Genomic DNA, 17,554 nt, shown 5'->3' on the forward strand with positions numbered 1-17,554 from the left:
GCTGTTATTTAAATGAACAAAAAGTAAGATTTCTGAAAGAAATTCTGAGAAATTCTTGTACTGTAAATCAATTAGCTTGTAATGTAATGTAAATGTAATCTTGAAATATTTCTAACAAAATAAATGTTTTTCTTACATTTACATTATGAAACTCATTAAAGTTTTTACAACAAAAAGACACATGTACCATGACCTGAAGATGGACATTTTAAAACTACTTGTATGCAACAAGGTTTGATTACCATCTTAATCATCACATTTGTGGAATTAAAACAAGGCATATTTTGAAAGACTTCTGTAGTACCCATTAGTGCACAAAACAGAAAGACACAAAACCTTTATGAACTAAGACAAGCTACTCAGAACAAATGACACTTGTAAATCACAGCCACACTCACTGCAACAACAATGATATCACTAGTTTCCTTGCATTGTAGAAGCATCAATAATTCACCACTCACTGTGTATGACAAAGCCATGGATAAAAGAAAGAGGGCAACTCTAAACGGTCCTTGTGCCTCTGACTTAGACAGCACTTTTGTGGCGGTGTACCAGAGGAGGCGAATCATCAAAGAGTCAGCCTACACTGAGTGCACTGCAGTGACAAGTCTAACTTTAGACAGCATTCTCAAGGGAGTGGTTGATAAACTCAATTAAGCCTGGTATGCTGCGGAAGCCGGAAAAGTGATTTATTGTTGGTGTACTTAAATGCTACTCCTCTTGGAGGTCGCTTTTAAGGTTGAGAGGGAGAGAGCGGCAGAGCTAGAGAATATGGGATTCACCCTTACTGTTATCGAAGCAATTTAAGTGCGCTGAGTAGCACTATAGGTCACTGCAAACTCTGAGTATAACAATGAGAGAGACTGAAGAACTGTTGCACTTGCTGTCATTCTAGAAAGATTCAGTCAATATATTTAGCCGTTTACCTACATACAGCATCTACTCTTTAAAACACCTGATTGATAAACAGACTTTCAGATTGTCTTTTATTTTCATTACATGCACTTCTAAAGGTAAACACTTAAGTAAAGCACAGCAAGGCACACTAAGGGTCCTCACTCACAGTCCTTAAAAGCTGTTTTCTTGGATGTCCCTTGAAAGGCAGGAACATAACTCGGAAAAAGTTGATTAATTAACACACTGGGATTAATATAATACATTTCCATGTTGTTCTTATATATAGAAAAATGCATTTACTTTACAGTTTTACCCTTTGCATCTCCTATGAAACTGAGCATGTAAAAGATATGCACATTTACCTCAAGATAAACATGGTGAGTTTTATGCCAAGTTCTCTGCAGACCTATTTATCCATATTTTTCTCAGAAATTAAGCCCACTCACTTACAGTCAAATCTGTCAAATGGATGCATGCATCCCCCGAAAAAAAACCTTTAAAGGTGTTTAGAGATAAACGGGCCTACATTTCCAAACATTACGTTACTAAACTGAACAAAAACCAAACAAAAGCTTTTCTTACCTGAGTTTCATGGAAACCTACAGATTTAGAATGACTCATACTGTCAACAGCTAAACGCACAGCTTCCTCACAAGTCCATGAAAACACTTCAACTAAAATGCTTAGCAAAAACAAGTATATTTCTGTTGATAGTGTATAGATGTATAAAAAGTAAGCTAGTGCAGTGGAATAGTTCGCAACAACTCAAAATTTGGAGACATAATTTCCCAAAGGAATAACCTTCAGTAGTGTTGTCACACTCTAAATGCTCAGAAATAAAACAAACGCTCACTCACCTGTAAAATAAAGACACCTGTCGGAGACAGAAAGGGAAAATAATCACATCTTTTAACGGTCCGTTTCGCTGGTGACGCGCGCGCTGTTTCTGGCGGATGCCTGCAGTCTCGAGATGCGGAGGTGAGTTTCTGCGCGCTTTCTGCTAAAAAGTTGCCCTCTCTCTCTCCCTCTCTCTCTCTCTCTCTCTCTCTCTCTCTCTCTGTCTCGCTCTCTCTCTCTCCGCAACCCCGTAACCACTCACTGAGAGAATGCGCACTCGGGTGACTCACGCTCAGAATGGGTCACATCAGTTTAAAGGGCTTGTTGTTGTACTCTTCGCAAACGCTGTGGGTCATTACTCCATGCTGCGCGTGCCGTTGGACGGAATGGTCTCTCAGGTGAGCGCAGAAACATCAGTGGCAGTTACGTCACTGGCGGTGGAGTAACGGAGTTCAATGATTGGCTGCTGATATTTTACTAATTTTTTTATTATTGGGGAAGTTCAATAAACATCAAATAAAAGTGTTAATGTTTGTAAATATTTTTAAGTTTTCTTTTTATATCTATTTCGATTTTCGTTTCTCCCCTCAGAATATATATATATATATATATATCTTTAAAGCAATAAAAATATAACAAAAATAAATAATCATCAAATAAAATGGCCTGACTTCAATTTTGTATTATTTTGCACGTGGTTTTAAACCATACTTGTAGCATTTTGTTGAAATGTAGGCTAAGTAAAAGTGAAAACCTCTTACATCTGTTTTAGTTTACCTTTTTTAATGGTTTTTATTTTAAGCATAGTTTAATCTGTTATACTTTTTAAATATAATATATAATTTAAATGCAATTATGAAATCAATACAAATATACAATTATAAAATACTTAAAAATACTTTCTAAATGCAACATCAAATATAAATATTATATCTTGTGACTGAACATTTCATTTGCTGATGTAATGTGCAAATATTCATAATAAGAAAAAAGTACAAACATTTACTGAAACTCATATTAATGATAATGAGAAGATGAGAAAGGAGAAAAAAATAGAAAATGAATAGCCTAATTTCTGTTCTTCATTTTATTAATTTACCAAACACTGCATTTGATGTCAGGACGAATGAAGCTGCATTTTCTGGTTGTAATTTTGATTTATGGTGTCATTAATCACCCTAATGACCAAACTGGTTAATTGCTAGTACATTATTGCATGGTGTAGCATTAAACTCATATGCATCGACCGTCTATCAATGACTAAGTGAGCTAAAAACATCAATAATTATATGCAACGGCTCAATACTCCGCATTCAGAGGCTTTATGAAGTGTATCTCACCACATCGGACTGCCTGTCAGTATGTATTATATATAGCCATCTATAAGCTTTATTGCAGCGTGAAGATAATTCAGATGGAAGAAAGTATACTGTGGTCAACTTTACACTTCCTCTCGGTACTCACTAAACCCGAAGTGTGAAATTCTGAACCTATGACTTTCTCTTAAGCTATGCAGGATCTTCATCCACCACCTGCCATGGTATGTTACTGTTTTAAAAAAAAAAGGCACTGTGGGCGTGACGCATTTGACAAATATTCTGCGGTTATTGTGTCTTTTTTGAAGGGAGGAAGCTTATCATGATATCATGAAAAAAAACATAGTTTTGAAATGATTTGGCCAACGTGTCATTTTAACGATAGATTTGTGGTAATGTGATAATGTGTTTTTTTTATTTGTCACCCTCTTGTTGCGCCACAAAGTTCATATAGGCTACAGAACAGCTATTTAAGGTGTCCTATTGCCATCTAGTGGTGACCTAGTCCTGGTTCTGGTGTTCCAGGTTTATGAGCTCGTCAATAAAAGGTGTGATCTGGTGTCTGACACAGAGTGAGTGGAGGGAGGACACCACAGATAATGTACAAAACTGAGCCCTATAGATTTACTATCCACTCTTAGTCTCAGCTTTTGTTTATGACCTTAAGGTCAATAAAATCCAGGTTAGTGCTGACCTGTTCATTCTGCTACTGTAAAACCTCATTGCCGACTGATCACTTAAACCTGCCACGGTTCATTTGGAAAAGGGCTCTTAACTGTTGTGCACATCAGCAGCTGTAATTTAACTATTCTCTTGACATCAGTATATGTTGTGAGGATTGACTGCTGACCTGCAAGGATTGATGATTTTATTGCAGTTTATGATTTCTAATGCCTTGAAGAAATACACATATGACTTTCAGAAAATTAAGATGCGGTTTTACCAGTCACACTTTAGATCTGAATCAAATGTATTTAAATCAGAAAAGAAAATAAGTCACCGTATCTCTTGCAGAAAGCAACCTGGACTTATATTCCTCCACCCTGGGCAGTCTCAAACCTATAATATATTGAAAATGGGATTTGACCGTGTTATTCCAGGAAAGTTTTAAAAGGGTAAACACAGAGCTGCATTTTAAAAACTTTACTTTTAGAGATACATTCAAACCAGTTTTACAGCACTTAAGCTGATTAGTTCACCCAGCTGGCATTGTTTTCCTCTGGGTCACATGATCACTCTCAACTCCATTTCAGATTAATTTCATAATCATAATAATATTGATTTTAAAACCTGGTCTGTGATAGACAACACAACAGGCTTTGTGATTTATTCAAATCAAATCATCATTTTTTTATTTTGTTGAATGCAATGAAGCTTCAGGTTCCTTGTGAAAAAGTACACTTTAGAGTAGGCCTGTTTAAAAAAAAAAAGTTTTGTTATATATATATATGCTGTATTTGCACTTAATTATATTCTCTCTATATAAAAAAAAATGTAAATCAATAAATTATGTTTATATATATATAGTTTTCAGACACTTAATTGCAATCGAATTTGCCATTGAATGAAAATGTATTATAGTTTAAATTTATATTAGATGAAATTAGTTGAGCTTAAGAGTGCTTTTTTACCCAAGTACATCGTTATAATATAATCACTTCTATTGTCTTTGAAATATGGATTAACTGTCGAACAAGCATTTATGGTAAACTAAAATATACTGTAATGTAATTTCTATTGAAACTTGTATGTCATATATTTAAATATTGTATATTTGTAATGACACCTTTGTAATGATGACGTTGCAATTTAGTATATTTAAAAAAGATTAACTTTAAATGTAAAATCCAATAACGTTTAACATTATCATACATTTTTTTAAATATGCTTTTAAGATTTGAAGTAAACATTCAGTACAATTGAGTGTACTTTGGTTCACAAGCATAGTTGTTTTCAAAACATATTATTTTTTAGAAGGTGGTTATTGATATTGTTTTAATCCATGTGCATTTGATTATCTTCTTGTTGTAATAATCCTCTTGTATATTGTTTTATAAACCTTGCTTGTGTAGTACTTTGGTCAGCATTTGCCTTTTTAAATGTGCTATATAAATAAACTAAACTAAGAGAAAACTTAGATTTTTCCCTCATTCACTCAGCATAGTTGGTCATCATTCTTTATCCCAGGAGGTCACTAAAATCTCTCCTTTGTCCACTCAGTAGGTCATTGTCCTGAAAACCTTTGCAAAACAAATCAATTCCACCTCCAGATTCAATAAACACAGTTATCCCAAAAAGACAACATTGACAAATAAATTTATTTCCTTTAAAACAATTGAAATTTGGACAAAAATTTAGGGCATTTCCCTGATTAAAATTTTCCATGCAGCTGAATATACAATGAGACAGGAGGTACGCTGTTTTTTTCGTGTGTTTGTTTCTACGGTGACGATGATTCAACTGAGTGCTGCCAGTGAAAATGAACACCTGGTGGTGGTGGATGGCTGCTCAGAAAGTTACTACCATCTGTTCTGTGTCATTTCTATTCAAACAGCTGGGATTTGATCGAACTTGACTGGGTTTGTGCTTTTATTGTAAGAGTTGAGATATCTGTCTGCAGCAAATAGCGAAGATCTATAACTCAGTGCAAATTTTGTGCATATTCATAGCAGAAGATATTCTGATGATAACAACACCTGAAAGAAACTAGAGGAAAATGAACAGTCTCTTAAAGGAGACATATTATGCCCCTTTTTACAAAATGTAATATAAGTCTCTGGTGTCCCCAGAATGTGTCTGTGACGTTTCAGCTCAAAATACCCTACAGATCATTTATTATATCATTTTGAAAATGCCCATTTTGAGTGGAAGCAGAAATAAGCTGTTTTTTCGGGCCTGTCTCTTTAAATGCAAATGAGCTGCTGCTCCCCGCCCCCTTTTCCAGAATAGAGCTGTGCCGTTACAGCTGGTACCTGCTAAAAACATCTGTTTTGGTTCTGATTATCATGCTTATCACGCTGAAATCATGCGTTTTAAACCATATTAGTTTAAAGTTATGATATACTGTTTTCTGAGTGCACACATCCGAAGCACACGGACAGAAAGCGGCTGTCACAGCATGTGAGTACTAAACTAAGTTCTCATTCACACACAAGTTTACATTAAAAACACAAATGAGTTACAAAAACAGTCAGTTATGTCTGTGAAGGTAAACAGCTGGGAAATAAATCGGATGATTATTTTAGATCTGTGTGGCAGCAGCAATATACATTAAATAAATCAATAAATCCACTGCTCTGTTGTCTCCTCTGAGGCTGGGACTGTAAATAGTGTTCTGTGCTCGTCTGTGCAGCCAAAGACAGAACAGTTAGCATGTTTTGCTCAAACTTTCGCTATGGCATTAGAGCTGGTACACCGTTATCACTTGTGAAATCACAATGACGGCGCCGTGGGTGGAAACTTACAGATTAAGGGGCGGGAATATTATAATGAGATCCCTTTGCCACGTCACCAAGGGAGCGAAATCAGACTCGCTCGTTTTTTCAGACGCTTGCAGAAAAAGGCTTCCCAAAACAAAGTTACTGGGTTAATCTTTTTCACATTTCCTTGGTTGGTAGATGCACCGGGGACCTGATTATAGCACTTAAAACCTGGAAAAGTCAGATTTTCATGATATGTCACCTTTAAATTATAAATCTTCTGTGTTGTTCACTAACGTTAAGTGTTAATGGGTGTAATAGTGATACCAAAGTACGTAGCATCCTGTATTAAATGACATTAAATAGATGTAATTGAACATTGAATCAATTTAATGACTCCCTGCTTCAAATGGACACAATGAATAATTGAAAAGACATAATGCTTGCTATTTTCTTTATTTACCAAGAGGAGGTGTTATCATATAACAAGGATACAGTCCTCTAACAGAATAGTTTTGCATGGTGACAGTAATGCTTTATTTAACATCTCAATATTTACTGGACAAATAGGCCTTCTTCTTTTGTCTTGCACACAGGGCCCTAGGATACAATATTTGTTTAAGCTACATATAAATTTCAAAATGTACTTTCATCATTGATTGCAAACAATTCATTAACAAGAAATGAGTTGCATTATAAATAAAATTCAAAGGATTTCTAAGCGATAAGGACATTTTTAGGTCTTTTTTAGAATATGTTAACAGTCGAAATGATTCACAAATCATACGAGTCTTGAATCGAACTCGTGCTCTCTGAACAATTAACACTTCCGGTCATGTCCGAGTCGTCCAAGAGTCGATACAAAGAGAAGCTGCAGATGGCGTTCTCTAAAAAGCTAAACAAAAGTAATCAAAAAAGATTCACCCCCAAACTTCTGGAGGTCTACAATTTACTTAATTTTTACTCAATTTTAATTATTAGGCTACATAATTTTATCTATGGACTCACGATTCTGTGTGTTTCCACGGCGCCCGCAGGGGGTGCAAATAATCATTTGAAACCCTTTAAAGATTTGAATAAAGGCAATTTTCCTATCAAATGTAGGCTCTCCTGGCAGGCTATCACACTATTTCTGTGTGAAAATGAAAGGAAATATTTTCAGATGATGCTGTTAACGTCTTTATTGTGCTTATGATGAAGACATAGGCTAGGCCAGAGTTATTATATAACTAAAACCTTAAAAAACTTGCAATAAAAAGAAATATACAAACGACACTTATTTTATTTCATCTAGTTGCCAAGGCAGCATTTCTCATTTCCATTTGGTTTAACTTAAAATAACTAACACTGTATATATATACATATACACACACGCACACTCGCACTCACACACACACATATATATATATATATACACACACACACACATTGATACTAAAATATAACATTGATGTAGTCTACTTACATTAATATAAGAAGAAAAAATAGTTTAGTTTCATTAGAGGATCCACAAAAGAATTACAAAAGAAAAGAAATGTTTTGATGCTCAACATACAGTCCAAGTTCTTACTATAGAGAATATAGAGAATAATGATTCATTTCTCTCCACTTTATTTCAGTAACCATGAGTTTATTTCTAGCTGCTCTTTAAATACTGCAATATTAATTGCTGTGAGGGCTGTGCCTGTTTTGTACACAAATAAAGAAAGTCTTAAAATGACCACACAGAGGTTAAAGCAGCCCAAAAGGGCTTTAAACAAAGTCCTAAAACAAAATCAAAGCCATTTAATCAAATACTTTTTTATTACAAGAAAGCAAAGGCTATTTCTGAATTTGCAGCAGTGTGTCACAAATAAAATGTTGAATAAACCAGACAAATGAAATCAACTTGATTTATATTACATTTTCTTTAATGTGCACAGCATTATGTGATTTTACAGTAAAAGCAAGGAAAAAGAATTGAGTTCACAGCCTTGTCCCAGCAGGCAAATCTTAAAGGTATGGTTCACGCCAAAATGATAGCTCGGTCATCGTTTACTCAACCTCATATCTTTACAAAAGTTTGAAAACAATTTAACGTTAAAGGTGCAGTCACATTTACTGTTGTTCGGCAAAATTTCGAGTCTGAAATTCAGTTATTTCAATAGGTATATATTTGATTGATTGGGAATTTTGCAAAAGATTTCTCCCCAACAGAGATTTCACAACAAATTCAAGTTGGTCACGCAGATTCGCTGCATTGATCAACAGAAAACTGCTTGGGTTGAAAGTGAGCTAAGCTTCATACATCGCAACATTATTGACAATAAATAGTGCATGCTTTTTGCCAACGTGACCGCACCTTAAAAATTAAAATGTTATGTATTTTATACTTTTACATTTTTACTTAAAAATGTATATGTAATATATATATATATATATATATTTTTTTTTTAAAATTATAGTGACCACTGTCAAGCTCCAAAAGATCCAAAAAAAAAAAAAACACTATTAAAGTACCATAAAAGTGGTCAATATGACTCACCCCTCTATATTTCATATCACATGAATATGGTAGACTTGAAAAAAAAATTGCGCATAAGTCACATGGATCACTTTTATGGTGGTTTTGGAGCGACGAACATGGAACAATATGAGGGTACGTAAATAACAGAATTTTCATTTTTGCATTAACTGCTCCTTTAAAAGTCAGGCTGAAACTGTACTCCTACGTTGATAAATGCAAACAAATTACAAAAAATTAGCACTTTTAACACACGTCCCCTATACCCCAAGGAATCCAAAGCTGAGAGGAGACAAAGCTCATGGACAGATCAGAGAGAGAGAGGAGAGTCTTATCAAAGGGCCACCTAAATACAGTGCAACCCTCCATCTCTGTTCACTTTTTTTGGCCTCTTTTTTAGAGAGGTTACATTTGTTTTATTTTCCTGCATCGGACATTGGTTTCCATTCCCCTGCCACACAACAGCCCACCCCACCCCAGCCCTCTTGCTCTTTTCCTTCTCCCTGTCCCTAAACCACCTTGGTGGTGGTGACCCGGACGCTGCTAAAGCACTTTCCGATGGCTTCGAACAGTGGGTCGCAGAAGGTGTGCACACAGATAGAGTAGACTCGACTGACACAGTGGATCTCGATTAGGTAGCTCTTCACGCAAGGCACCACCGCCCAGATGTGGATGAAGGAGAGGATGGCGAAGAAGATGCCCCATACCAGGGCGAGCGGGATGCCCACCAGGGCTGTCAGCAGCCTGTAGCACCAGTACTTGGTTACTGTGAAGGTGGTGAAGCTCGCCTTCCACACGCCGTCGAAGCTGTAGGTACCAGCAGGCTCAGCGATCACGTCCTCAAAGTCCACCTGGAGATGAAAGGGATTTCAGAATTGTATCATTTTGTAACAGAATTAAAACATTTTGTATTCTTATAATCGCAATTTAGACATAATTTCAATTTGCACAACTGTTTTCCAATGAACCCATTAATGACTTTCTAAGACCTTTATATTATTAAAATGATCAATCCTCTTTTCATAAAAACCTCAATCTACTGCATGTCTTCTGCCTCCTGGTGGATTATCCATGATATTCAGGTAGTAAAAAGACTTTTTATAATATAAAATTTTTTATCTGCCTCTGTGTTGCAATATGGATGTTTTTGCTGGGAAATCTTTGCTTATTTAAGAATAACTTTTGAATTATTATTGATATTTCAAAATATATTAAACATTGAATATATATATAAAATCCCATAAAAAAAAGCAACAGCAGGTATGTTTGTAATACATATTTTTTTTTATATAATTCTAATATATATGAGTAATTTTATAATAAATAATATTATAAAGAATTATATAATATAAATGACTGCTTTTATATTATTACATAATTTTCTAAATTATTATTAATAATATTATCAACTATCTATCTAAATAATCTTATAACGAATGATATCATAAATGACTGCATTTATATTATTACATAATTTTCTATATTATTATTAATAATATTATCTATCTAAACACCTAAATACATACAATTAAAGAAAGAAATAAATAAAAAACATATATATAAATCTATTTCAGTCATTATTGTAATGCAACTCATAATTTGTTATGCCAACCACAATTAAATAAAATAATTAAAATAATAAACAAAATAAAAATATTTCAATATAATTTTAAGATATATCAAAAATATACACATTTATATATTTATCTATATTTTTATTATCCATTCTCCAGCCCACTTGTCCTATGAGGGGTCATGGGGATGCTGAAGCCCATTAATTGTATTATACATATATTTATATTTTATTTATATGTACGTTTTTGTGATCAATAAATTATCATAAAAACTGGAGTATTTCTGCATGTTTTCATCCATATCAAGTGGACTGACATTAAGAAAAGCAGCATGACTCTTCCTCCTCCCCTTCAGCCATCTCCACATTCCTCATAGACAGCATCTTTACATTGTCCAGCAGCCTGCTCTGCTTCACTCAGACTGGTACCGCCCGGTTCATGCCCAAGTCACCTTGCTCTAAACCTCAGGTATCAACCGCAGACTGGATCAGATAGTGCCTGACACCAAACATTACTCCATTACAAGTAAAAGTTGTAAAGACAGATAAAAGTACAGAAGTACTTGCTTTTAAAAGTACTTAAGTACCGAAAGTAAATTTCCTTTTTTATGTCAATGCACTGTTTTATTGTTGTACGTAATACTTGCAATACTTCTGAAGCAACTTAGAATACATTATACCTACTGAATACACTGACTAGCTTGTAGTATCTTTGGAATAAAGAGCTTTTAGAATGTTAAAAACGTATGGGGGGGAAAAATTAACACCTCTACCCACCCCCACAAAAGCAGTATGGTAGTGATCTCACACAGCTCTGACAGTGTGCACACATCTATGTGTAGCCATTCATCCACATTTGAACAGAGTGGACAGTGAAATCCTGTAAATACAGAGTGATGAAGAAGAAAAAAAATCAAACCTGCTTTAAAACCCAGCAACACGACTGTAGCTGTGCAACTTTACAACAGCAACACTGCTTTAACAAAAAAGCACAACAGCAAGACTTATTTGACATCAAAACAAAAAAATGTAATCGCTCTCGCTGTACTTTGATGTCACACACAGAACGGTCTGTGCAGTGCTGCTGCAAGTCCAACACCTATTGTGTTTTATTAGGAGACGCACAACAGTTTTTCTGTGGCTTTATAGGTAATATTTTCACGTACACAATTTAGCCAAATCAGACAATACTGTGTCTAATATATACCACAATATTAACTTCTTATTATTGAATTGTTGTAAATAAATATCATATTTGCAACTGGTCAGTGTTCAAAAAATGCAGGGAAATCACTTCATGTAGCCCCAAGAGTTATTACTGATAAACTGTCTGAAAAATAAGAAAGTCACGTTTTAGAGAAGACAAAAATCACCCACTGACTTTCAAAGCTGCTACATAGTAACGACTTTCTACTTCGAGGACCTTGATAGAAATGTAGTGGAGTGAAAAGTACAATATTTGTCTTTCAAATGTAGTGAAGTTAAAGTCATAAGTTCCCAGAAAAAATAATACTAAAGTAAAATACAGATACTCAAAAAGTGTACTTAAGTGCAATACTCAAGTAAATGTACTTAGTTACTGTCCGCCTCTGCCAAACACTAACATTTAGAAAAGACATGTATATATAAATCTCATTTAATAAGCCCTGCAAAGCTTGGTTTAGATGTTCCTCGAGCTGGCAAACCTCATACCATCCTGGTTTAACAGTACACTTGCTTTTAAATGCAGATGTGTTTATTTCAGTTGAGACACCTTTGCTTATACAGGGTAAAAGCACACACAAACACAGTCCGTCCTTCACAGTCACATGTCAAAGTCAAGATTAAGCTAATATTTAACACCTCCTTTTTGAGCAAGCTATAGCCAACAAAAGCTGAACTTCTTCTAATCGAAAGACAGCAGTGTTGTTTATGGTGATCTTTCAACTAATAGTCCCTGAAAATGATTTTTCCCCCTACTTAAAAGACCAGTTTAGACTTTTTATACTAGTTGAAACAGCATAGTCTTGTTGTTCACTCTGAAAAAAAGCTGGCTAACCAGCACAATCTATCTAAAGGCTTGCTGGTTAAGTTAGTTAAGAAGCCTTATAGGAACACCAACATGTCTGGACGAGTGTTTTAGAGTAAATTTAAATTCTTGTAAGAGTAAAATGATAAATTACTACTTGTCCAAGGGCTTGAAACCATCATGGCTCAAGTTGGCAAAGAAACGCCAAATTAGACAGTCTTATAAGCCTGTCCTCCCAGTTCATTTATCTACAGTATATCCCGATTGGCCGGACACATAGTTTCCATTACTTGAATATTACAACTATGACTTTCAACAAAGTTAAAATAAACAGTTCTTGAGCTGACTGCACAGTGTTGTCTGATAACACCATTGTACTGACAGAAGCATCAACTTGCATTCTTCAAACCTCGGGGCTTGTGATTATATGACCAGTCCACACACATAGTTAATAAATCACCAGTGTGCAGTGAGCAGTTTATGGATGAGTAAAATGAGCGCACTTAAACATGAAAACAATGATAAATTTAGTCAAAATAACTATATAAATAAATATATCACTTTTCAAACTGACAAATAAGTATACATTTAAAATTGTTTATTTAAAATTGTCTAAAAAGGCAATAAAACAAAACAATAAATAAATAAATAAAAACAAAAATGTAAATAAATATACCCCTTTTCATTTAAAAAAAATGAAATGAAAAACAATTAATGAAAATTAAAACAATTTAAATAAATAAATCATATTTAAAAATGCAACTATACATAACAATACAATAATATATATATAAAATAGAATAAGATAAAATTAAAATGTAAATATATAAATCAGTTATCAACAAATAAATAGACATATAAAACAGTTTAATTCATTTTTAAAAATGGAGCTATATTTAAAAACAACATTTGTATATAAAATAAATATAAAAATAAAGAAAATAAATACATATTTTTTGACAAACAAATAGACACATTTAAAACAGTTTAAATAATATTTAAAACTTGAGCTATATTTAAAAACTAAATTTGTATATAATATACAATAAAAAAATTAAGTAAAAAATAAATAAAAATTTTTTCAAGCTGACAAACACATTTAAAACTTTATTTAAATGTTTAAAAAATACTATTTAAAATAGCTATATAAAATTATATAAACTATATAAAATAGCTATTTTTAACAATAAATAAAATAAAGTAAAATAAAAATGTAAATTAATAAATCATATTTTAAAATGCAACTATATTTAACAATAAAATGAATATATATATATATATATATATATATATATCAAATACGATAAATTAAGAAAGTAAATAAATAAATCACTTTTCAAACTGACAAATAAATAGATATATTTAAAACTGTTTATTTAATGTTTAAAAAATACAGCTATATTTAATAATAAAATAAAATAAATAAAATATAGAGCTCATTATCTTATTTTTAAATAATCCTCCATATACAGTATACATCAAATATGTTGTACTTGGACAGGCAAAAACTGTTTAAAAATAATGCCATTGTTGAGGATCCACAGCGGTTTTAAATTAAAAATAAATTATAGCAACAATTGTTTATTTTTTTCTAAATCCTTGATCCCCATGGCAACAGTCTGTGACTCCTTTTAAATCGCAAATTCATATACAGTGACTAAAAAAACACCAAAGCCTTAATGCTGTAACTGTATCAGCTCAAGAAAGTTATCCTATATTGGTCAGCCAAAAATTATAGTAATCCGGCAAAAAAGACATACTACAAAGTATAATGCCAATCATTGGGAATGTCTGCATGGGGGTCATCTCGTTCTGTGCTCTGGCCACACTCCCATGTGGAATCCTGCTCTAGCATGCTATTAAAAGAATGTACTTTTATGAGAGGAAAATAGTCTGTTCCAAGGGAAAGCTATGCATGTGTTTCTGCACACAAGGATCTTTGATGTGGATGTCTGTGGGAGTGCATTTGGACCACGAGTGCATCATGGTCTGGAGGAACGCCTCGTGTGTGTGTGTGTGTGTGTGTGTGTGTATGTGCTCGTGTACAGAGAATTTGTGAAAATGGAGATGGGAATTCCCTGCTACGCTCTCCTACGCAAGACCACTGTGAGCGCTAAACCCCTTTTAAGGCCAAAATAAAAGGACTGTGTGCACAAACGAGTTTGACTTGTGACATCAATCCCATCATTCTTAGCAAACATCAAATTATAAGCAGAAAACTTGCTTTCAGTGTTCTCTGGATTCAATTTTCAGTCAAATCATAAGAAGCATTCAATTGCATGTGTCCTCGGGGATGTGACTCAGTGTCGTGTTGAGGTGGGAGGGAGAAAGACACAGAATAAAAGAAGAAATAAGGGATGGGAAGAAAAGGGCAGAGATGGATGCAGGGGGATCATTTTCGAAAGCTGAGTGTATTTCTATATTATCAGGTGACCTGTTGAATTTTCTTTCTGAGAAAGTTGCTATGCAAGGCATCGACCCACGCCCAGGAAACTTTTCACGAAGAATGTTAGGTGAGCAGCCTTTGCTCAAAAACAGGAAACTGTTCATATTTCCTTTATAAAAAAGGCCTTACTTTGACAGCTCCTCACTGCTTGGGAGTTACCAATGCCACATGCCCTTCAAAATGAGAGCACCGTGCTATTACTGAATGTAGGATTTCACAAACTCGTGCCACAGTCCCAGCATTTCACATTGCGAAGACAGCTGCTCCAGTGATAATTGCTTCCACCCTGTTGGGAAATCCAGCTTAAGCTGGTAGCTGTGGAACAGCTGGTTTCTAAGCTGGTTTACCAGCTACCATGCTCTAAAAACCAGTTTGATCAGCTGGTTCAAGATGGTCTAAGACATTGCACATGCTTAGAAACCAATTACTGCTCCAAAACACCTAAAGTAGGGACACCAGCGCTCCAGAATGCAATGATAGGGACCAGGTGACACCGGATGCAAGTGCGTTTAAGGTTTTGCAGGTAAAATGATAGATTCTACAAGGACTTGAAACCACCATTGTATCAGTTTTCAAAGACAGCTGCTGCTTGCAATAATTGTTTCCAGTGCCACCGTGACAAACTGACCACTGACTCACCACTTCGTTTATGAAGCCAAACTTTCTGTTGAGTTATAATGCAAAACTATTACTTTTTTCCCCATAAACTGTAATGTTCTCTGAACATGTTTCTTAATATGTATTATAACAATATCTAACATTTAATAATTATAATAATAATACAAACAGTTATTAATAAATTACATATTGTAATACAACATAATATATTAATATTATAAAATATAATACATACTAAAACAATTACGAATAAAAAGTTGCGTGCACTTGCTTCATATTACATTATAGCCTACTATTCATGCACTTATATATAAATAAATCCATTTTAAAGTATCTTATTATAATTAAAGTGACTTGCCAAGAAAGAAAAAGTTGCATAAAGCAGAAAAAGTTCGTTGAATGACTTACCTTGACCACATCGTCATTTAAATGCTTTGGGTCCCGGTTGACCAGGTCAATCTCCTTGGTGTGGACATCCTGAAGGGTCTTTTCATTGATGCTGTCCTTATCCATTTCTTTATTATTTGGTTTATAAATGTTCCCCTGTTTCCTGATGAACGGTGAGTGCGCGTAGTCCTGCGGTTCCAAAGAAAACAGAAAATGAAGTTCATGAGCGTGGAGGGGAGACTGGGGCGCAACTCAGCACTGCCCTGACATGGGATGGTTTTAAGCGGATAGAAATGAAGCACCACACCCCTTTGGAAAACAGCTGAGCGACCCGCCGCACGGGGGCGCTATTTCCCACTGTGCTCTGTTCTTAATCCGCAGCAGAAATATATATATATATATGAAATACGCTCACAATTTAAAATATTTACCTGTTAGGACGTGTTTAAAATATATTAGTTATATTTTATATGAACTAAAAAAAAAGTTCTTAAGAAGTAATTGCATTGCCTTTCGACAACATGCGCTACGAACCAGTTCATATTTTAGCTAATATTATTATTGTTTAAAGTTGAGTTTGCGAAAGTGTGCATAAAGTGAAAAATGAAGGGAGCAGTAAGGCTTGCTGTAGCCTACAACTACTTGCCAGAAAAAGATAAGACCAATGAGCAAACATGCGCGAAAAAAAGACAGTAGTAGAGCAAGTGCCAACACACCGCCTTCATGTGTTGATAAACCCCTAAAAGTGTTTGAGTAATAAGTAGCCAATTTAGCTAAAGGTTTGTTGCATAAGTTCCTCAAGAAATCCTGAATTGACATTTCTGAGGTAAAATAGGTGTCATTCTTACCTCTTCAGGTGCCTCGTCCTTGTATCCGCTAGTCATGCTGTCCCGTGCCTGAAGTGCGCTCAGATGAGTGCGTGGAAACAAGACAATCAGTCGAGAGGAAGCAGTGTGGGAGGCGTGGGGATATTGCTTACAGTTGGGAGTCCTTTCCCTTAAAACAGCCCTCTTTTCTGCATACGAACGTCCAATAAAGCTGTTATCTACAGAGTCGTGTTTTATCTCTCCTGGAGTCTCTCGTGGCATTAAGTGGGAGTTCCTCTCAGTCACTGAGGACAAGCTGTGTGTGTTCAATGAATGAGACTGAAACCCTCCATTAGCCTGCCATGCACTCATAGAGCTACGCAGTATTAGTGGTTGGATATTTTGACGTGATTTTTCCTAAATGGGAGGCATATATTTGGGCACTGTACCAACTTCTCCTGAACGAATCCCATGTACACTACCAGAACGTTTTTATTAGCACTATTTTCCACGTTGCTGTAATGGTAAAGTCATCACAATTATAAAGCATCAAAATGGAGGATTGTGTAGTGACCCAAATTAAATGTTAAACAAATCAAAGTTACTCAACAAGCTACCCTTTCTTACAGCTCTATGAGGTGCATCTTGAGAAGGTTTTCAAATAGTATTGAGTACCCTGAACACTTATTGGCTGCTTTTCCAGGCCAACATTTAAATTCAAAAGATATAGTTCTGTAAGGAAAT

At 34.7% G+C, this 17,554-nt stretch overlaps 2 protein-coding genes across 5 annotated transcripts in view; both read right to left on the reverse strand.

The window, feature by feature from the left end:
* Positions 1-2,075, reverse strand: part of met (MET proto-oncogene, receptor tyrosine kinase) — a 56,579-nt gene extending 54,504 nt beyond the window's left edge. For 2 of the 4 annotated variants that reach the window (XM_016261265.1, XM_016261250.1), the window contains exon 1: positions 1,755-2,074. The gene's annotated coding sequence lies outside the window, so the exon portion shown is untranslated. Of the gene's footprint in view, positions 1-1,754 lie in introns of all 4 variants that reach the window. The other 2 variants (XM_016261272.1, XM_016261258.1) reach the window with 2 other exon arrangements.
* Positions 2,076-8,918: 6,843 nt separating this feature from the next.
* On the reverse strand, positions 8,919-17,167 carry cav1 (caveolin 1). The gene is made up of 3 exons (XM_016261278.1): positions 16,853-17,167; positions 16,026-16,193; positions 8,919-9,823 (listed from the first exon to the last, which is right to left on the reverse strand). Exons 1-3 carry the CDS (start codon positions 17,090-17,092, stop codon positions 9,482-9,484), a joined length of 750 nt encoding a protein of 249 aa, XP_016116764.1. The 5' UTR covers positions 17,093-17,167; the 3' UTR covers positions 8,919-9,481.
* Positions 17,168-17,554: the final 387 nt, after the last annotated feature.

The sequence above is a fragment of the Sinocyclocheilus grahami genome, unplaced genomic scaffold (assembly GCF_001515645.1).
Source record: "Sinocyclocheilus grahami isolate Dianchi unplaced genomic scaffold, SAMN03320097.WGS_v1.1 scaffold31.1, whole genome shotgun sequence".
NCBI classification, from domain to species: Eukaryota; Metazoa; Chordata; class Actinopteri; order Cypriniformes; family Cyprinidae; genus Sinocyclocheilus; species Sinocyclocheilus grahami.